The sequence below is a fragment of the Caretta caretta genome, chromosome 6 (assembly GCF_965140235.1).
Source record: "Caretta caretta isolate rCarCar2 chromosome 6, rCarCar1.hap1, whole genome shotgun sequence".
Taxonomy (NCBI): Eukaryota; Metazoa; Chordata; order Testudines; family Cheloniidae; genus Caretta; species Caretta caretta.
In genome coordinates this window covers 121,538,668-121,560,327 of record NC_134211.1, presented here as the reverse complement: position 1 = coordinate 121,560,327, position 21,660 = coordinate 121,538,668, and the positions used below count along the sequence as shown (strand labels likewise).

Below are 21,660 nucleotides of genomic sequence, written 5' to 3'. Positions count from 1 at the left end.
ACCACTCATTATTTTATATACCTCTATCATATCCCCTCTTAGTCTCCACTTTTCCAAATTGAAAAATCCTAGTCTCTCTAATCTTTCCTCATATGGGACCCGTTCCAAACCCCTAAACATTTTAGTTGCCCTTCTCTGAACCTTTTCTAATGCCAGTATATCTTTTTTGAGATGAGGAGACCACATCTGTATGCAGTATTCAAGATGTGAGTGTACCAGGGATTTATATAAGGGCAATAAGATATTCTCCATCTTATTTTCTATCCCTTTTTTAATTATTCCTAACTTTAACTAAATTAATGTTGTCTTCAGGCTGAGGGGCAAACGTATTTTTCCAGACTCAATTATAAACTAAAGGGTGCGAATATATGGCTCCTTAATGTAGTTATAACACAGTGTTTCAACATTGCTTTTTTCTTTTGATACAAGCCAGAAAAAAGTGTTATAACATGGATCAGTCACAAATATGATTCACAATGTATCTGACTCAAATACAGTAGCAGAATAACTATTCCCAGGGCCAGGGTTAATGCAAATGTTCCCAAATTGGTCCATGGAACATTTCCAGGTGATGTGTGAAGCAAGTGCTGGGTACTTGATGCTGACTTGCCTCCATGCAATGGCAAATGGAGATGGTCATAAGAACAATATCGCTACTACAACGGTCCTCACACCATGAAAAAGTTATATTATTTATAGCACCTAGAAGCCCTAGTCTTGGACCCCAGTACTAAGTGCTATACAAACAAATAGCAAAGAGACAATGCCTGGCCCCAAAAAGTTTACAATCCAAGTATAAAAGAAGACACAACAGGAATTTCTTTGTTGGGGCCCTCACTGCACCGAACCCAACACAGCCACCACTATTTTTCCTTTCTATCCATTTCCCCATCCTTTTATATCTATTCTTCTCCCAGCACAGCAACCCTTGCTCAAGGTCTGCTTTCATTTCTATAAGAAAAGGAGTACTTGTGGCACCTTAGAGACTAACCAATTTATTTGAGCATGAGCTTTCGTGAGCTACAGCTCACTTCATCAGATGTTTACCGTGGAAACTGCAGCAGACTTTATATACACACAGAAATCATGATTTCTGAAGTATATGAATCATGAAGTGTATATAAAGTCTGCTGCAGTTTCCACGGTAAACATCTGATGAAGTGAGCTGTAGCTCACGAAAGCTCATGCTCAAATAAATTGGTTAGTCTCTAAGGTGCCACAAGTCCTCCTTTTCTTTTTGCGAATACAGACTAACACGGCTGTTCCTCTGAAACCTTTCATTTCTATGTTGTTTCCCATTCCGTCACCTGTGTATGAAGTCGAAAGCTGCACGCTGTTTAGAGTGGGACAGGAGAATTTACTTTTGACAGCCAAGACAGAACTGAGTTTAGGCTGAGCTCACAACACTGGACATCTCCGTTCCTCCAGCAACCAGCTACGCCAGGGACGAGCACAGAAGGAAACCAGCCCCCAGGGTCTCAGGTGTCTCGGCTTTTGCCACCACTCCTCTCCTGAGGGCTGCGGCACCCATCTATTCTAGCGCCCGCCGCCCGTGGGGCTGTTCCCCAGGGGAGGGAACACTAATTGTGGGAGAGGCAATCCCACCCACTGTGCCCTCTGCTTCACCGCAGATCAGACACCAAACGGACCTCAGCGTGACCTTCCCCCACCGCTGCCTGCCAACCTGTTGAGCCTCACATCATCCCCAGGGCCCCACCCCCCCCTTCCCGGCCCCAGAGGAATCCCAGCCCCAGAGGACCCCCAGCCCGACCCCCCTTCCCGGCCCCAGAAGACCCCCAGCCCCACTCCCCCTGCAGCCCCAGAGGACACCCTCCTTCCCCGGCCCCACTGCCCCTCCAGCCCTAGGCCGCAGAGAACCCCCCCGCACCCAGGGCCGCCCCGACCCACCTCGAAGAGCTCGGCAGTGGCGGCCATGTCTGTGTTTGTGTCTGTGGCGGCAGCAGCCCCGAGCTCCGCCCCGCCGAGCCCCTCACGCCCCGCCGCCGCCCATTGTGCCCCTGACAGGCCCGCGCCGCCCCCGCCCGCCGGAAACGGGCCTGGCCTGCGCAGAGGAGCCGCAGCCCGCGCGGTGCGCAGCGCCCGGCCCGGAAGGGCGGGAACGTCCCGCCCCCAGATTCGCGCTCCGCCATCGCCGGGCGGCGCCTCAGTCGGTCCTTCCGCCGGGCAGAGAGCGGCAGTGGGGCGGGGGTGCCCCGGAGGCTGCTCTGGCTTGGGGGGCTGCGGCTGGGCAGAGGCCAGGGGAAGGGGCCTGCTCCCTCTTGGGGCGGGGGCTGCTCTGTTTTGGGGGGCTGGGCAGGTGCCTGCTCTGACTTGGGGGGCTGGGGCTGGGCAGAGGCCAGGGGAAGGGCTCCCGGTTTGGGTCCGTAGGCTCTTACTGCGGGGCAGAGGAAGAGGGTGTTCCTGGTCTGGGTGGGGAGGGGACAGAGATTGGGGGGAAGCTTCTGCTTTTGGGGGGGTATTTTCCAGCCAAGGGGCTTTCCCCTGGGTGGCTTGTGGGGGTGCCTGTTGCTGAGGAAGGAGGGGCTGGGGGGACGGGGACTTGTTAGGGGGAACAGGCAGGAATTTCACTGTTAAATAATGCCCTGGGCAGGCAGTAGGCCTGGGATGCTGGGCACCTCAGGTAACTGCCCATCATGGTGAACTGAAGTGCAGTGGTCCTGGTCAGCTCGCTGTCTGTGATGGCCCTGAGGGGACTGTGGCTCATCAGCTACGAGCAAGGGGCCTGTGGAGCCGTGATGTTCTCCAGGTAACGCTGCCTACCACCTGCCTGAATCTATGTTAATCTGAGTCTCCACTGCTTAAAGTGTGTGCCTGAGGGTGGCTCATGCAGACCTGGCAAAACAAAACAAAAAATAAAAATCAAGCCAGGTCATCGACTGATTTTGTGTAAATACTGTTTTACTAAAATTGCTACTCTCAGATTATGATAGACCCAATAACTTTAATCATTGTGAATCTCATTGTGTCAGGGAACCTTGACAGGGCTAGTAAATATCTCTCAGTGGGCTTTGCTTCATCAGAAAATCAGGTCATGTTCGTACCTGACCTAGAAGAGGCACATTAACTGTTGCAATGTTGAACATGACTTTGCAGTCAGCATAGACAGGGACAAATAGTGTTTAATGTTCTGTGTACTGATCATGGCCCTAATAGGGATGCCCATGACCAGTGGCTCAATAGTAAATGTGATTTGGCTCAGTTTACACTGATTACAATGTTAGACAGGACTTTGCATTATTTATCATGACTCCACAGGGTTAAGTTCTAACATATTCTAGTGAAGACAGGCCCACTGAAACACACAGCAAAATCCTCCATCCTCTCTAGAGAATAACTGTAACACATATGCACTGCCCTTCAAATCCATCCTCACATAAGGAAGAGAGAAATGCTGAAAGGTCATTTAGGTCCTAGTTCTACAATCTAATATGTGCAGGCCGGACCCTTGTGCTTTCCCAGAGCCTCACTGTGATTTCACTGGAGCGCCATGCTGGTGCATGTGTCTGCCCATGCAGTGCTTGTTGCAGGGCTGGGTCCATGGATTATAACAAAATGAAATATTTTTTTTAAATGTCAAATGCTACTAGGAACAGAGATAAGGATTTATTTTTTAAAAAAATCTATTTTCATTTGGGAAGAAAGCTGGTACTTTTTTCAGAAGCGTATGGAAACTCAAATAACTGCTCAAATTATATGGGGCTGATTTGAACGGACAAAAGCAATGTAGTGCTAAACCGAGACTCCCACTCCATCCTTAACCTGAAGCTTGGTAATTCAGTACATATGCATAACATTACCCACTATTTGGCACAATAGAGTGAGAAACTGAGATTCAAATTTTTGTTTATGTTGGGTTCTTTGCATTATTTAAAGACTAATATTAATTGCAGAAGAGTATACAAAGCATTAAACAACTTACATGACTGATCAAATGCCATAGTAAACCTTGGTAAGTATGAGGACGGGGCTAAAAAGTGAATAACTAGATGAAATATAGTGGAAATATAGTGATGTGGTTGGATACAGTTTTGTCAGTAAGATTTTGGTATTATTACACTAGTGAAAATATATTTGATATTTCTGGGCTGTGATTGCTTATTTATTCTTTTGTTATAATTTTATTGCATTTGCTTTATTTTTGAATAGTAACTCTTACCAAAAAGATTACCAATTTGTAATGTAAGAACATCAGTATTTTCATAGCAGCTTGAATGATGATATATGGAACGTTTCGACTGCTTCTGCAAAATAAACAAACAAAACTAATCTCCATATTGGGTTTAAACTGCATGATGCCAATTAAATCCTTTTTCATTAATATTGTACTTCAAGTTGACAGTGTCTTTTTAATTTTAGAAAAATAATTTTTAAAATTTCCAATATCTGAGAGAGCAGTAAAATAACCCATACTATTTAAATTCCTTTTTAACAAATGTTAGTGGTGGTGTTTTTTCTGTTCCTCTGATGTTAATGAGAGTCTTTTCATTAAGAGAAAAAACTACAGTATCTGGTGGCACACAGAAAATCATGAAGGTGACTCTACAAAACGTTGTCAAATGATCAACAGAAACAACTGAAAATGTAGAAAAACATTGTTAACTTCTTTTGAGTTTTAGTACTCTTCTGTTTGTAACTGGAGAGTAGGTAAAGTATTTTCAGCCAGAAGTGTGATTTTTGCCCAAGTTGATTGTAACCTTCATATAGAGAGAGTTCTTTGGGCACTAAACAGGCATTTTCCAGGAAGAATTTATTTATTTAGGACTCTTACTCCTTTAGAACTGAAAGCACAGAGCAGAAAGGCTTCTGACTAGAAAAGCCAGTTGTGTTTTCGTGGGAAGTCTCCTGCCTGTTTGAGAGTAATCTGTATGATTCTAGAGGATTGTTGTTCTCTAGAGAATGAGAGAAGGGAACCTGGACATATTTGAGACAGGAAAAAATTGTGGGGCCTGAAGAAGGGGTAAAAGTGGAGGACTGCAATCTTATTCTCAATTCAACACAATCAAGAGAGAATCCAGAACAAGACAAAAAGAAAGTAGTCTCACCTCCAACCTCAGATGAAGACTGCTCTACCCTAGAAATTCCTCCTCTTATATGTATTAGAGTAGTATTTAGAGGTCTCAGCCAAGATTGGGGCTCTATTTTACAAACACATAGTAAGAAACAGTCCCTGCCCTGAAAACCTTACAGTCTAAACAGACAAGCTGGACAAATGGTGAGAGAGTAAACAGAGATAATTGAAGAACCAGGAAATAGAACTCAGGCTTCCTGAATCCTAGTCCAGTGCCCTATTCAGTAGACTATTCTGCTTTCCACAAAAACACTTTAATGTTTCTCAGTGAACTACATGGAAGAGGACAAAGAGCACCTTAGACTTCTAGTGATGTCCAGACAAAGATCCTGTCAGTTTTCTAGGGGAACTAATAAACCTGTTGCGCATAGTTGTGTTGGAATACCCAAGTTCATCATCATCAGTGACCTTAACTTCAACATAGATAATATAAAGAATGTCTTAACATCCAGTCTCCTATCTCGCCTGGGTTTCAGAAAAGTCATCTCCAGACTCATGCACTCAGCTGGATGCACGCTAGATCTGATGTTCAGCATAAGCAAGGACATTGGAGACATCACAAACATTCCACTCTCTTGGTCTGATCACATTCACATCCAGGCAAAGATCAGAGCATTCATACTATCTTATAAAGATAGGTGCACCACCACAGCTGATTCACCAGTGGAAACTTTTAAATTCATGAAATTGTCAGTGTATCCTTGAAGGGAAAACCACAAGGCTAAGAGACCAGCAAGTCAATAAAGCAATATAATCATCTGATGGTCACCACCATCAGTGCTTTGAATCCAAGCCTCTCCTCTGCATGCATAGAATGAGATCACTGTGGTTTGCTGACAAACTTCAAGCAGATGAAGTGTGCTGGCAGAAGACTAGGATATTAGTGATGCAAAACTTTACACCCCAAGCATTTTTTCGTACCATATTTTCAAAAAAAACAGCCAAAAACAAGAGTTAATCCCCAAGGCAGAACTTGGTCCCATCCTATTTAATTATGTTTCACAAGTCCTGAGAAAAATTCAAGCTGTGAAACAGATCCATGCCCCCTACTCTTCATCATGTATATGAGACCACTTGGAGAGATGATTCTCAAACTTTTTCGTGTGGTCCATGTGTAAATCACACAGTTCTGGCTTCTTTTTTTGTTATGCTTTCTTATCCAGGCTCTTCACTACAAAGGCCTAGATGCTTGTAAAAACCAGCTGAAAACAACCAGGAGAAGCCAGCGTAGCTGCCGTCAATGAGGGCTTCTGCCAAGAGAGGAACCAAAAGGGACTGGAGCTGTTTGCCAGCCAATGGGAGAAGAACCCTCAAACTAAAGAACTATGACCAGAGGAACAAGGAATCAAAGGGAGCAGAACACATGGAAGGCACAGATAAAATGAAGTGCAAAAGGACTGAGAGACTCATCCTATCTTTTTAATTTCTGTAGAGTCATGTAAATAGTTTGTTTTAAAAATTCATATATATAACTTTTGCTCCACTATTGCTTAAAAGGGTCTTTTAGGTGGGTCTGAGAGCAACACCAGCAAACATGCTGTGGCCCAAATAGGAATCCATTTCAGGATGATTAGGGGAGGGAGTAAACCAGTGACAACACTCTTCCTCTTTTGTCAACTGTTAAAAAGTCAAATCTTCAGTTGTTCCTGGTAGATATAAATTAGCCTAAGAAGAAAATAGGGATTTCTCCCCCCAACAAATAAATAAATTAATATTGTTTGAGGATAAATTACCAGGTGTAGCATAAAATAGCTGGCTTGATTTTTCTCAAATTCTCTCACTAGAAAATCAGAGACAAATATGTAAAGAACATTTATACAAAACAGAAATTTTAAAATATATAAAATTTTTAATGTAACATTAAGATTATAACTTTTTAAACAGTCAAGAGATGTATATATTAAGTAGTTACTGTAGTCTTAAATTACACATACTGTACATACAGTTTAGAATCCAATTTTATCCACACACAAATCCAACTCCTGTTGAAAAAATGGACTTTTTTATTGTAAGACCTTTGTATATTAAAGTAAAGGTTGCTCACTAACCTTAATATTAGATTAATTTAAGTAATCACCACTCTACAGATTTTATGATGTAAACTCTTGCCTATTCAGTTTTGGAATTACAGAATTATGGAAGTCCACGGTGGAATAGCAATGCAAAACTACATAGAATCATAGAACTGGAAGGGACCTCAAGAGGTCATCTAGTCCAGTCCCCTGCACTCAAGGCAGAACTAAGTATTGTATGTACAAAGAAAAGGAGTACTTGTGGCACCTTAGAGACTAACCAATTTATTTGAGCATAAGCTTTCGTGAGCTACAGCTCACTTCATAGTATGCATCCGATGAAGTGAGCTGTAGCTCACAAAAGCTTATGCTCAAATGAATTGGTTAGTCTCTAAGGTGCCACAAGTACTCCTTTTCTTTTTGCGAATACAGACTAACACAACTGTTACTCTGAAACCTATTATATGTATGTAACTAACATTGATATTATGTATTTATGTTCTTCTATAGTCTTATAAATATTATTATAATAACACTAAAGGTAGCAGAAATGTTGTATTGCACAAATACAAAACTTATTTTTCATTTTTCCTGGAAACCAGTCCTCAGTGAATGAGACCTAGCTTCCTGGAAAGTTTCAACTTTTAAAGTTCCGTTGCACAGATGTTGTTTATGCTTGTTTTATTTTAAATAGTCTGCATCTTTTTATAACAGAAAAAGATACATATCTTTATTCAAAAATGGGCGAGTACTTTTGCTCAAACTTTCCAATAAAAATCCACTTGTTGCTAAAAATTTTATTTATTATTAGCAGTGATTTAGGCTCTGATTTGCAAGTTGCTCCAGGTGGGCAGACTCATTCACCCACATGCTTCATTAGGGTGCCATAGGGGTCCATGAGCACAACATAATTTGCAGGATGAGGGCCTTCAAATGTTCTGTCCTTGCTTTTATATTTGACTGAACCTCAACCCTGACTATATCCATCTTCCATAGTTCTTTGTAATACTCCCTCTCAGAGCAGCAGCGGAATTTCTGCATTTGGATAATTAGAAAAGACAAAGTATAGCTCAGACAATATCAGGAAATGTGTGTGTTTTGTATTATGGGCGGGGTAAGATGAGTAATGCAAATGAATTTCTGCTTCTGTATTACAGGCATTACCCCACTGTTGAAAAACGAGCAAAAGCCTTCAATGGAGCAAGCTATGTGACTGTACCAGAGGACAGTGTTTTTCTTAAAGCATTGCTTTTTGAACTTAAGCTGACAGATCCAGACAAGAACTTTGTGGAATATCGAGATAGCTGTTCTCGAATCAACAAGACTTCTGTGTATGCGCTTCCAACAGGAGGAGGGGACCTCTGGCCTGTCCTTGCCTTTCAGAAGAGTGGTTTGATATATGTTTGTCTTCCCCTAGTTGAGCAATTCTTGAAGCCACGCCCACCCCTCATTAGCATTAGTGGAATCTCACAAGCCTTCGCTCTCTTGTCAGGATTGCTGGTCTTCATTAATTCCAGTCAGAAGAATGAAGCTGAGATGAGTGCAAAAGTGGGCCAACTTCCAAGTTTGCTCATGCAGGCCTGTCCATATGGCACCCCATTAGATACAGACTTGAATGGCTTATTAGATAACATTCATGTTTCTACAAACCACACGCAGAAACAACCAATTTGGAGAATTAGCACATACAAAGGCAAACCTCAGGTTAATGTTTGTATCACTGAAAAAGTCAAGTCTATGCAATATGACAAAACGGATGTTGCAGATATGTGGCAGGTTTATGGAACTGTGACTTGTAAGGTGAGGATATTTCTAGTACAAATCTGACTAACCTGTTTAGCATATGAACGGACTAGGAAAAGTAAAATTTCAGTTCATTTTACCTTGGCATATGGGGCAATCGAACAAAATAGCTTTTATGCCTAAATGTGTACCAGAGGATATTTATTAGATTAGTGAGCTAAATCAGAATAAAAAATGTTGCTTTACTGTTATTTTCTTGCATTCTTCACACATTTTTTTCACTAGCTATTTATGGGAAATAAAACCAACACTCCTCTCTATCATCATCCATACCAAAGTATTTTACAATGTTCTTGTTATTTTAAATGAAATAGTAAGTGTTTGCATTTAAGGACAGGGAATGAAAAATGACAATTACAGTGCTAAGTTTACCCCAGCCATCTAATAAATGTCTTGTTTAGTAATGATCACCAAAACCAACATTCTTAAATGAGAATGTTAAAAGTGTCTTTGCATTAGCGCTTTAAAAATTGCTTGGTGGGTTTCAAGTAAATGAAAGTTTTTAACTTTATATCTTGCTTTCTTCTATTAAAACAAAATCATGCATCCACACATGCTATTTCTAATTCCTAATGTTGATAAATCTAAGAACATAGATTCTTATGAAAGAAAACAGGGTTATAATTGTTTTAAATAGCCTCTGTGTGTGTTTCAGGTGTTCATTTTCATTAGTAAAAATGAGGAAGCAAATTGGTTAAGTAGATCAATAATATTTTTATGAAACATGCTAATATTTGTATCTTTAATAGTGAATCCAGTAGCTGTATCAAATGATTTAAGGTTTCTCTTCTTTATCATAAATTGTGCTGGAGAAGTGTGTGACATTATTATAACTAACCATTTTTTTTAGCTGCTATTGTTTGATAAGGAGAAAAGAAATTCTGATAATGTGCATCATGGTAATTTAATTATTAGCAATAAGTGGCAGCATGCTCATCATAGGGAAGTTGACCAAAGTCTACTGTTCTTGAAGACTCTGGGTTATTTCCCACCAGTTGTGCTGGTGGGGATTATCTTGGTGAGAGATTCTTGTGCTCAGTGGAGCAGGTTTCTGGGTCACTTTGCAGAGTAGATAGCCAGCCATAAAGAGAAAGTATTGGTGTAATCACGCACTGCTGAGCTGGTGCACCAAGTGACTAGACAGTGGATAGCACTGCAGGTCATCACTGTGAGACAGCTGACATGGTATCTCAGTGGACATTAATAGCATGTTTGAATCTATTAAACAGATATATGAATAACTGAATTAATTGGACAGACCATTGTTGAATATGTCTATCAAATTCTTAATAATGTTACTGCATGTGCTTGGTTCAGTTGCATCTTTTACCAAGGAGTGCTTATTAATTAAAAGACTGTTCTATAAAAGATTCTGTGTTAATGCTCCTTAGAATATCAGAAGGTTAAAAACTGGGGAAAATACATGGGTTTGAAAGTATATCTGTCATTCACGTGCGAGCCCATTTAAAATTCTTTAGTGGGATCGTTTAGTTTTTGTTTTATTTTCAAATGTCTAGTTCTGATTTTAGAAATACTATTGAGTAATTTCCTGACATTTTGTGTTCAAGTGTGATTTAGAAGGAGCTACATCAAATGTGACTGTCAGCTTGAACCTCCCTGCCAATGGCTCTCCACTCCAGGATATCCTGGTGCATCCCTGTGTGACTTCTCTTGACTCTGCAATTCTTACTTCCTGTAGCGTTGATGTCATGGATGATTCTGCATTTAGCGGGCCATATAAACTTCCTTTCACTCCTCCTTCTGACTTATTCAATTTGTGCTACTATACTTCCCAGGTAACTACATTTCCTGATGGATATAACTTACCAGTCTTTCAAGTGGGTGGGAAGGGGGGAGAAAATCTTTTTTTTGAGAGAGAGAGAGAGAGAGAGAGAGAGTGAGTTTAAATGAGCTTCCTCAGGGATTAGCAAGCTTTATTCTGACACAGTAGAGCAAAGATAAGGTGCCAGGAACTGTTCCTAGCACACCACAAATCTATGTAGCATAAGTGACCTGAAGAGCCTGGCTTGCAGGGTCATTAAAAATATATAGTTTTCAACATAAATTAATCAACTATTAAATTACTTATTATTAAAGAGTATAACTAACTTCTTGAAGGTATTGCTGAATTATTCCTAAAATTAGTCTACTCTTTTCAGGTGCCTGTACCACCAATTTTGGGATTTTACCAGCTGAAGGAAGAAGAATTGCAATTAAAATTAACAGTTAATTTAAAACTTCATGAAAGTGTAAAAAATGCTTTTGAGTACTGTGAAGCTCGTATACCTTTCTTTAACAGGTAAGAGTAAAGAAATCCTAAATAATTTTCTTCACCTCCCTAGTAGGCTTCTTAGAATGGGCTCTCATGGATCAACATATCAGGTTTTGTTCCCCCTCAAGCATATGTCCAAGGCTGCTGTCATTGAAAGTCAAGAAATCACCTAAAAAGTATTCAAACTCAAATGAGATACTCAGGATATTCAACTGGATCCTGATTCTGGTATCCTTTTTTTTTTATCAGCGATGCCAACAGTCAGGACAGATGCTTTCTCCAACCAGATTTATGCTACTACTCTGAAAGGATAACTTGGATCACTTTCACTGTATATCCTATTTCCCTCTACCATTCTTTGTGTCAAATTTAGCCACCACCGACCTGGTGGTGTAAGTCTTGAGGTTGCTTCCAAACCAGGATCTCCCAAATGTAAAAACTTCTAATCATTGTCAAAAATCAGCTTATCCAAATATAGGTTTCAGAGTAGCAGCCGTGTTAGTCTGTATTCGCAAAAAGAAAAGGAGTACTTGTGGCACCTTAGAGACTAACCAATTTATTTGAGCATAAGCTTTTGTGAGCTACAGCTCACTTCTTCGGATGCATAAAGTGGAAAATGCAGTGAGGATGTTTTATACACACAGACCATGAAAAAATGGGTGTTTATCACAAGTACTCCTTTTCTTCATATCCAAATATAGTTATTTAAAATTAAAATACAGTTTTATTAAGCCTGACGATTGGTATGAGTGTATTGTCATATAATTATCATTAAATTATAACTGAAATTCTACAAAGCTGCTGACATTGATCATAGCAGTGGTAAAATGCTGTCAAGGAAATAAATGAAATAAAATCACCAAAAGCTCTACTGCAGTTAATACGTTAAAACAGTAATGATCCCCCTTGGCTGTAATTTCTTTCCACAAGATAGCAGTATGTTCCGTTCAGTGTGATTTCTCTGTGCACACATAAATAGTGACATTCGTTTTAATACATTTCTTGCTTTATTCAATAAAATACCTGTCAATAAATAGTTGTCTGGTGTTCGTTCCAATGACATTTTACTCCCTTTTCTACAATAGGGGTCCAGTCGCTCATTTGGAGTACAAAGTTAGTTATGGCCAGCTAGATGTATCTCGAGAGAAAAGCTTATTGGTTTGGGTCATAGGTAAGCTGAATAAAATACATCGTTCTTTTTTCCAGAGTCATTTTTTGTGTACATTTGTTTATCTAATTTTTTTACTGAGGCAGTTTTTGTTTCTAGGACAAAAGTTTCCCAAATCATTAGAAATTTCTCTTACTGGAACTGTGACTTTTCGTTCTATGAGCAAAGAGCAACCAGTTGATCCAATTTGCACTGGGAGTACTGCATATGTAAAAGTGAGTTGTAGTCTTTATGAGAGTTAGTAATCACTTTTTGTTAATTAAAATTGGCTATGAAACTACATTGATTTGCATCACACACAATCAGTATCTTTGTTCTCTATTTTCTCTAGGATGCTCCTTCCTATCAATTTTATGTCTTTGCACACCAAGAGTGGCATAATTTAGATTACCAGCATTTCTGAAGTAAGAATAAAAATATGCATCTGATCATGTTTTCTCCATATTTTTGTAGCTTTATTTTAGGATCCCAGACTACACACTTACTGGATGTTATGCAGATCAGCATTCTGTTCAGGTCTTTTCAACAGGAAAACCAAAAATAAGTACATGTGAGTTGTTCAAAATTATTTAATATTTAGTTGAAACGGTAAAGTGGAGTTGTGAAGTACAAATAATTGGCTGAGTTTTAAAATTAGATTATTTTTGTTGATTTTATTAAATATTATTTTCAAAGTTAGTGAATTTCAGTGTAAAAATCACTAAAGCAAAAAACGTATCTCTTTTAAAAAAAAAAAAGTTTGAAAGTACCTTTTTAATCAAATGATGTGACTGAGTCTGACAAGAATGTAAAGATCTAGTGACACGGTAACTAGAAATATCACACCCGCTCCTACAATAAATAGTGCAGTCTTTCTGACAAGATAAACCATTATGAACTACACTTGGAAACTGAATTATGTACTCCAGGTAGAATAGCTACTGTATTCTAGCTTCAGCTTAAATTATGTCTTTTTTAAGATTCTCTTATAACATGTACCTGATAAAAAAGGGTTATAGAAGAGGAACAATATTCACGTGGCATAAGTGGGTAATCTCTATATTTTAAATATTTATATGGCCCCCATTATCAAAGTATCCAAGTGCCTACAGTCTTTAATATTCTTTAATATATTTATCCTCACTGCAAATCTGTGATGTAAGAAAGTGCTGTCATCCCCAATTAACAGTGGGCCATTCTTTTTCCGATGTGTTTGAACACTTAAGGTCCTTGGGTCTTCACCAAAAAAGTACCACTGTTGGGCAAATATTAGACACTCATTAAATGTGAGTAGGCAGTGGTGGCTAATAAAGTCACTGTTTTATTTGCTGCTGCTTTATTTTGTAACTTGTTCCAAGTACCTCAGCAGAAGCCCAGAAATTCCTCATGAGAACTCAAGCGGTGCCAAACCATTCATCACAGTAGTTAGTTGTCATGCCATATATATTTATATTGAATACACAGTTTATATTCACTAAACAAAATCCAAACCATACGCCTGCTTTTGAGTTAGCCTCTGTTTGAATTATAAGCTTGTGACCAATGTATTAGTAGAGGTAATTGAAGCTGAGACTTTAAATATCTCCTCTTCAGAAACAATTCCCAAATAATAATTTGGGTATTACAATTTAAAGAGTGGGTATTACACTTTTTGGGTATTACACTTTTTCTGTCAATTAATAAGAATGGATCAATATTTTCTTAAATTGAATAAAGTCATATCTTAATGCAAGACACCATTTAATGTTTATTTTGTCTATCTTTTTTAGCCCGGGAATTGATTTCCTCAGATTATTACATCTGGAATTCCAAAGCCCCAGCACCTGTAGTGTACAGAACATTATTTTTCTAATTTCCCTGTGAAGAATTTTTGCATTTGAACAAAAAAGACCGCTATCAGAAGTGATGTTAATATATTGTAAAGAAAAAAAAAAGGTAGTATTTTTAATGAATATATTCGTATTTAAGTTCCTGTTTTGGGGGAAAACATCAATTTATTTCAATTAAAATTATAATTTATCTTGTTTGCTGTAACGTTTTTAGTCTTAGATACTATTTGAAAGAATACACTTTAAAGTCTGATTCCACCCCTCCATCTCTACCCCACACACATCTTCCCGCTATTTTTAACTTTTACAAAATAAAGATCCAATGCTGCAAGCTGGTATGGACAAGCCCTGTTCGTATGCAGAATGCCACCAACTTCAGTGTGGTTCTATGCAGGCACCAGCGGTCCATCAACACACACAAACTTACAGGCCCACATAAAGTGCCTGATCTTACTCCTATAATGAAGTCAAGGAGTCAGACTGGACCCTAAATTAATAGGGCAGTCCAATAGCAAAGAATCATTTTAATCTTTGTCTTCATACAGTTGCTCTTCCCCATTTGTTTGACAAGATGATTTTTGTATGTGGTTCTGTATGAAGTACATATGAACACTTTAGCTCATTTATATTTTAGTAATGGCAAATGAATTGTATCGTGCTTTTAAAGTTGTGAACAATAACCACCTAATGACATTGATAGCAATGATCTGGAAATCTACCTTTAGATAGCATTGTTATAGGAGACAGTAGCAAAGATGATACAGAGATGCAAATACAGTTTAAAAAACAAATCATCAAATATTTACAAAAAATAGCGAACAAAATTATCCAAGTTTGTTAATGTGCTGAAAAGTATCGCTAACTCACTTTTGTTAGAAACCTGGGCTTCAAGCAAAGGGAATATGAGTTAAAACTCTAATTTTCAGAAGAAAATTAGTATCTGCAGGAACACAGGAAACGGACTTTGAGAGAGAGATCAGGAAATGAGCAAATTGTGAAAGGCTGGCGGAAAAAACTGTGGGAACCTGGAGAATGACACAAAAGAAGAGAAGAATGCCGCCTCTAATAACTGAGCACCGTGGTTGCTGCTACAGTACCTCTTGTTTAACTGTACGCTGTGTGATTGATTTATATAAGGAGGAAAGTTATAAGCTATAATTTAAATATTCTTAGATTGAGATAGTAATCTAATTGGTTGAACGTTCTAAAGAGTAGATTGGTTCATGTGAACCATGCAGCTCTGCTGAAACTGCTATGCAAACTTCTAAAGGACAGCTACAGTATGGTGGAATTAAAATGACCCATTTTACAAAGATGCTGCATTCATTTTTACTACTGGACAAATAGTGCATTCATAAATTCCCTAGAGTTTTGGCCCCTACCCCTGCCCCCCCAAGACTCTGTAGTACACACAGACCAACACTGTGCTTAGATTAAGTTAGAGAATTTTTTTTTAAAAAGGGAGGCGGGGGGCAGATCATGCCCTATGTACAAGAAAGCTACAGAAGGGCCATGAATCTGAATTTCAACTTGTGGGGATTGCTTTGCACCATCCCAGTAGAGGGAAAGGAGATTGGTTCACCCTTCGTAGCAGGCACCACCTTTGTAATTCACAGGTGTCCAAGAATCTCCAGGACAATCCTGTGTATCTTGGAGCATCAACAGGGCTGAGGAATTCATTGTGTGACAGCAGAAGCTCCCTTGTCCATAATAGCAGGGCTGCTTCACAAGCTGTGCTCCTTTTGGTTCGCCTCCTGTCCATGCTTCCAAATCTCCCTAAGCGAGGAGGACTTCAGTATGCAAGAAGGGAAAGTGATTGGCAGGATTAATTTACGTGGGGATGTCCGTGAAGGTTTGGAGGGGGATGATAGTGCAGGTGATGTCTCTCCTCAGGCCATTACCAGCCTCTCTCACCTCACCTGAAACCATGGACATCACACAGCAGAGAAATCCTTTGTAGTCAGAAGATGAGGGAAATAATGCTACTAATTCTCAGTCCCCTTCTGACAAAATGTGGCTCATTGGCCTTCAATGGGATGTTTTGAGAGCATAATTTGACCCACACGTTGGAAAGCAGCTATGAACTAGTCAACCTCCAAGACAAACTTAAGTAGACCAAGCATGTTTGAGCTAAATTGTTTAATAGCCACAAGATCCCTCTTTGGTGTGGTGATTGCGAGATAGCTGCAGCCTGAACAATGGGAAACAGTGTTGTTGTTTTACTGCTAATTATAACCACCACAATCCCCCATGATACCTAATGGAAATGCTATCTGAAAATGTCATGTCCACAGCTGAGATTACTATACAGGAGAGGTTAGAGAAAAAATTCTCTTAATTTGTTTACTTTGTGTATTTGATGGTATGTTGTGTCGAGCTGGGTTTGCTGTTTCCTTATCAGTTTTCCCTATTTGTTTGGGTCTTGCGAGAGAAACTTTTTTTTATATCAGGAAAATGTGATTGTGAACCCACAAAAAATACAAGGGTAGGTGTTCCTGCAACTACTTCTGACTTGTTCTGATGTTAACTAGACATCAAGTTGATGTCCCTTTTAGTTGCTTAGTAATGTACCAAGCCTCTTTTTCAAGATAAGGACATCCATTTAATACTTACTTCAAATAATTATTCAATATTTTCTAAAAAGAAAAGGAGTACTTGTGGCACCTTAGAGACTAACCAATTTATTTGAGCATGAGCTTTCGTGAGCTACAGCTCACTTCATCGGATGCATACCATGGAAACTGCAGCAGACTTTATATATACAGAGAGAATATGAAACAATACCTACTCCCACCCCACTGTCCTGCTGGTAATAGCTTATCTAAAGTGATCATCAGGTGGGCCATTTCCAGCACAAATCCAGGTTTTCTCACCCTCCACCCCCCCACACAAATTCACTCTCCTGCTGGTGCTAGCCCATCCAAAGTGACAACTCTTTACGTAATCAAGTCGGGCTATTTCCTGCATAAATCCAGGTTTTCTCACATCCCCCCCCACCCCCATACACACACAAACTCACTCTCCTGCTGGTAATAGCTCATCTAAACTGACCACTCTCCAAGTTAAACCAGAACATCTGGGGGGGGGGTAGGAAAAAACAAGAGGAAACAGGCTACCTTGCATAATGACTTAGCCACTCCCAGTCTCTATTTAAGCCTAAATTAATAGTATCCAATTTGTAAATGAATTCCAATTCAGCAGTTTCTCGCTGGAGTCTGGATTTGAAGTTTTTTTGTTTTAAGATAGCGACCTTCATGTCTGTGATTGCGTGACTGCTGAATTGGAATTCATTTACAAATTGGATACTATTAATTTAGGCTTAAATAGAGACTGGGAGTGGCTAAGTCATTATGCAAGGTAGCCTGTTTCCTCTTGTTTTTTCCTACCCCCCCCCCCAGATGTTCTGGTTTAACTTGGATTTAAACTTGGAGAGTGGTCAGTTTAGATGAGCTATTACCAGCAGGAGAGTGAGTTTGTGTGTGTATGGGGGTGGGGGGGATGTGAGAAAACCTGGATTTATGCAGGAAATAGCCCGACTTGATTACGTAAAGAGTTGTCACTTTGGATGGGCTAGCACCAGCAGGAGAGTGAATTTGTGTGGGGGGGTGGAGGGTGAGAAAACCTGGATTTGTGCTGCAAATGGCCCACCTGCTGATCACTTTAGATAAGCTATTACCAGCAGGACAGTGGGGTGGGAGTAGGTATTGTTTCATATTCTCTGTGTATATATAAAGTCTTCTGCAGTTTCCACGGTATGCATCCGATGAAGTGAGCTGTAGCTCACGAAAGCTCATGCTCAAATAAATTGGTTAGTCTCTAAGGTGCCACAAGTACTCCTTTTCTTTTTGTGAATACAGACTAACACGGCTGTTACTCTGAAACCTGTCAATATTTTCTGTACCAAAGGGCAGTTTTAAGAATCTTTTTTTATACATAGTGCTCTTTCTCAGAGGAAGGGCCCTGACTCTTGTAATTCCATATTTGCACCTCTCTCACAGATACAGCTGCTAAAGCTAGACATTTTTAAATCAGCGTGTCCAGATAATTTACATCCAAGAGTTTAAAAGAGCTGGCCAAGGAGCTTTCTGCACCATTAATGTTTATTTTCAATAAGTCTTAGAACACAGGGTAAGCTCAAAAGGAGAGGAAGAAAGCTAATGTTATGCCAATATTTTAAAAAAGCAAATGAGACAACATGGGTAAGTATAGGCCTATCAGCCTGACATCAATCTAGGGCAAAATAATGGAATTAACTTAATCTGTTTTGATTACATAAGCTTGTTTAATAAAGGTAATAGTGTTTCTGTAATATACTTTGTACTGCACTTCATTTTGATTAAGAAATTAGAACAACGGAAAGTCAATATGGCACACATTAAATGAACTAAAATCTGGCTGATAGGTCTTAGTGTAATTGTAAATGGGAACTTATCGATTGGGTGTGTTCCTAGTGATGTCCTGTCTTGATCAGTTCTTGGGCCCATGTTTAACTTTTTTATCAATGACCCAGAAGAAAACACAAAGCATCACCGGTACAATTTGCAGACCTAATTTGCACAAGTGGTAAATAATGAAGAGGGCAAGTCACTGATACAGAATGACCTGGATCGCTTAGTAACAGGGCACAAGCAAACGATATGTGTTTTCATGTGGCCAAATGTAAAGTCATACTTCTAGGAACAAAGAATGTAGGCCCTACTTACAGGATGTAGGACTCTATCCTGGGAAGTAGTGACTCTGAAAAGGAGTTGGGGGTCATGGGGAATAATCAGCTGAACATGAGCTCTCAGTGTGACGCTGGCTAATGTGATCCTCCAGTATATAAACGGGAATGTTGAGTAGTAGAGAAGTTATTTTATCTCTGTATTTGGCTCTGGTATGACCACTACTGAAATACTGTGTCTGGTTCTAGTGTCCACGGTTCAAGAAAGATGTTGAAAAATTGGAGACGATCTTGCAGAAGATCTACAAGAATGGTTACAGGATTGGAAAACATGCCTTTTAGTGAGAGAATTAAGGGGCTCAAACTGTTAAAAGTAAAGGTTAGGTTAAGTGGTGACGATCACAGTTTATAAGTGAATACATGGGCAACAGAAATTTGATAATCAGGCTCTTTAGTCTCAAAGACAAAGCTTCAACAAAATCCAATGGCTGGAAGTTGAAGCTAGACAAATTCAAATAAGGTGCAAAATTTTAACAGGGTAAATTTACTTTTGGAACAACTTACCGAGGGTTGTGGTGGATTCTCTATTGTTGGAAAGGTTTAAAATCAAGAGTGGATATTCTTCTAAAAGCATGCTCTAATTCAAACGGGTATTCATTCAGGGAATTCGTATGACCTATGTTACACAGGAGGTCCGCCTAGATGATCACAGTGAGCCCCTCTGGGCTTGGAATCTGAATTTCGACTTACTGTACAGTCTAGTCTCCCCATGCGCTATTGTTGTAATCCTTTGGGATGAAATTCAGCAAGGGGCAGAGGGCACATACAAGACTCCCTGTGCCCTAAAGCACCATAATGGCACTGCACAGTGGAGGAAATAATTGCAGCTCTGTGTTCCCTAAATGAGCCTTTAGGAAGAGGCTAGTGCATCCCTGCTTGTGAAGATGCAGTTGTGGCATTATGCCCCATATTCTTCATAGTAATATTATTATGAGTATGACCTAATTATGATGTGCAAGATAAGGCATGTGAGATATCATTGGAAAGGTTATGATTTACGGAATATGATTATTCTACTTGTATGCATGTAGTATTTGGATATCTGAAGTTAGGAATACTGTCTATGCATCCATTACAAATGTGTTTACACCTGGGGAATGCCCACTAGACAGAATGCATCAGTCTAGATGGCTGGTTGGGAAGGGCCATTAAGGAAAACAATAGGACTTTGAAGATGCCAATCTCCCAGCGGGAAGCCTTCCTGAGGATGTTACAAACAGTCTCATGGCTGCTATGGCCTTACAGAGGCATGTGACCAAGTCACCTGGTACTGGACTCCATCAGAATACTAGTGTTTTTCCACTGACCAGGTGTGGGAATCAAACCGGGGGACAAAGGGTTCCTGCCATATGCTAAAACTATTTAAGGCAGGGGAGTGACATCATCATGAGTCGTTCTTCACTGACTCCCCGCCCAAGATTACTGCTGTAAACACCTAAGAAAAAAACACTAAATTGGGGGATGTGACAGGTTGGATCACAGAAACCCCCTGAAAGCTGCCACCTGATGTGCCAAGACTACTTCTGCCCCTGCTTTCCTGCCCTGTCAGCTTAGGACTTCAGTGCCCTGTCTGGTTTGAGCCTGCTGCAAACCCAGACCCAGGTCTGAACTACGTCCCTTAGCAGCTGTAGGCTTAACTGAAAGCAGCTTACAGAAGTGTTCCTGTCTTTAACACTCAGATGTCCAACTCCCAATGGGGTCCAAACCCTAAATAAATCCGTTTTACCCTGTATAAAGCTTATACAGGGTAAACTCATAAATGGTTTGCCCTCTATAACACTGATAGAGAGATATGCACAGCTGTCTCCGCCCTTCCCCCCCCTACAAGTATTAATACATACTCTGGGTTAATTAATAAGTAAGAAGTTATTTTATTAAATACAGAAAGTAGGATTTAAGTGGTTCCAAGTAGTAACAGACCAAACAAAGTGAATCACCAACCAAAATAAAATAAAACCTGCAAGTCTATGTCTAATAAAACTGAATACAGACAAAACCTCACCTGTTCCAGTAAGCTTCCTTTTACAGACTGATCTCCTTCTAGTCTGGGTCCAGCAATCACTCACACCCCCTGTAGTTATTGCCCTTTGTTCCAGTTTCTTTCGTAGGGGTGGAGAGGCTCTCTTTAGCCAGCTGAAGACAAAATGGAGGGGTCGCCCACCGGCTTAAATAGACTTTCTCTTGTGGGAGGAGACCCCCTCTTCTCTCGTATGCAAAGTTCAGCTCCAAGATGGAGTTCTGGAGTCACCTGGGCAAGTCACATGTCCATGCATGACTCATGGTTTTTACACACAGAAGCCATTGCCCACATGGTATCTTGAATGTCTCCAGGAAGACTTCTTATGTGGATTGGAGCATTCCAAGATACATTGTTCCTTAAATACTTCTTGATTGGGCACTTAACTTTGCGAATTCCTTTCTCCAGGACCTGACCAAATGCTCAACTAAGGTTATTTAGAAATCAAGCCAGTACACGGCCAATATTCGTAACTTCAAACAAAAAAATAATACATACATACAAATAGGATTAATAGATTCAGTAGATCATAACCTTTACATAGATATGTTACGTGGCATATGTAGCATAGAACATATTCCAGTTGTCATATATATATTCATAAGCATATTTCCATAAAACCTTATGGGGGGCACCGTCAAAGGGGAGAAGGGCTGAACCTAGGCTAGAGAGTTTTCTAGCCTGTGAAAGGAATACCTGGAGTTTTAAGCTGCAAGCAGGTGTAGCTTGCCCTCAAGAATCTCTGCAATCTGCCTAAAACAATATTTA

At 39.9% G+C, this 21,660-nt stretch overlaps 2 protein-coding genes across 4 annotated transcripts in view; one reads left to right on the top strand and one right to left on the bottom strand.

The window, feature by feature from the left end:
* The window catches only part of EXOC5 (exocyst complex component 5), a 45,915-nt gene extending 43,898 nt beyond the window's left edge, over positions 1-2,017 (bottom strand). Inside the window, exon 1 of the mRNA XM_048855209.2 lies at positions 1,909-2,017. Coding sequence (XP_048711166.1) covers positions 1,909-1,935 — 27 coding nt within the window. The 5' untranslated portion in view covers positions 1,936-2,017. The remainder of the gene's footprint in view (positions 1-1,908) is intronic.
* A 532-nt stretch (positions 2,018-2,549) lies between these two features.
* Positions 2,550-21,630, top strand: AP5M1 (adaptor related protein complex 5 subunit mu 1). 3 transcript variants are annotated; one of them, XR_007357322.2, is made up of 9 exons: positions 2,550-2,767; positions 8,259-8,901; positions 10,473-10,700; positions 11,064-11,203; positions 12,262-12,347; positions 12,444-12,559; positions 12,798-12,894; positions 14,093-14,258; positions 19,065-21,630. XR_007357322.2 is itself a non-coding variant. In XM_048855212.2 (9 exons), coding segments are annotated over exons 2-9 (1,395 nt in total). In that variant the 5' UTR covers positions 2,550-2,767; positions 6,253-6,525; the 3' UTR covers positions 14,176-16,653. The 3 variants fall into 3 exon arrangements, 2 of the variants coding, with proteins under 2 accessions (XP_048711169.1, XP_048711167.1); XM_048855212.2 differs by lacking the exon at positions 19,065-21,630 and adding an exon at positions 6,253-6,527 and having other exon boundaries at positions 14,093-16,653; XM_048855210.2 differs by lacking the exon at positions 19,065-21,630 and having other exon boundaries at positions 14,093-16,653.
* Positions 21,631-21,660: the final 30 nt, after the last annotated feature.

What these genes read in the sequence shown, in the direction of transcription:
- AP5M1 (XM_048855210.2), top strand. Translation starts at nt 2,700, where the DNA reads ATGGCCCTGAGGGGACTGTGGCTCATCAGCTACGAGCAAGGGGCCTGT. An exon ending in ATGGAACTGTGACTTGTAAG is followed by an intron (nt 8,902 to 10,472) that starts GTGAGGATATTT and finishes TTTGTGTTCAAG; the next exon opens with TGTGATTTAGAAGGAGCTAC. An exon ending in AAAACCAAAAATAAGTACAT is followed by an intron (nt 12,895 to 14,092) that starts GTGAGTTGTTCA and finishes TATCTTTTTTAG; the next exon opens with CCCGGGAATTGATTTCCTCA.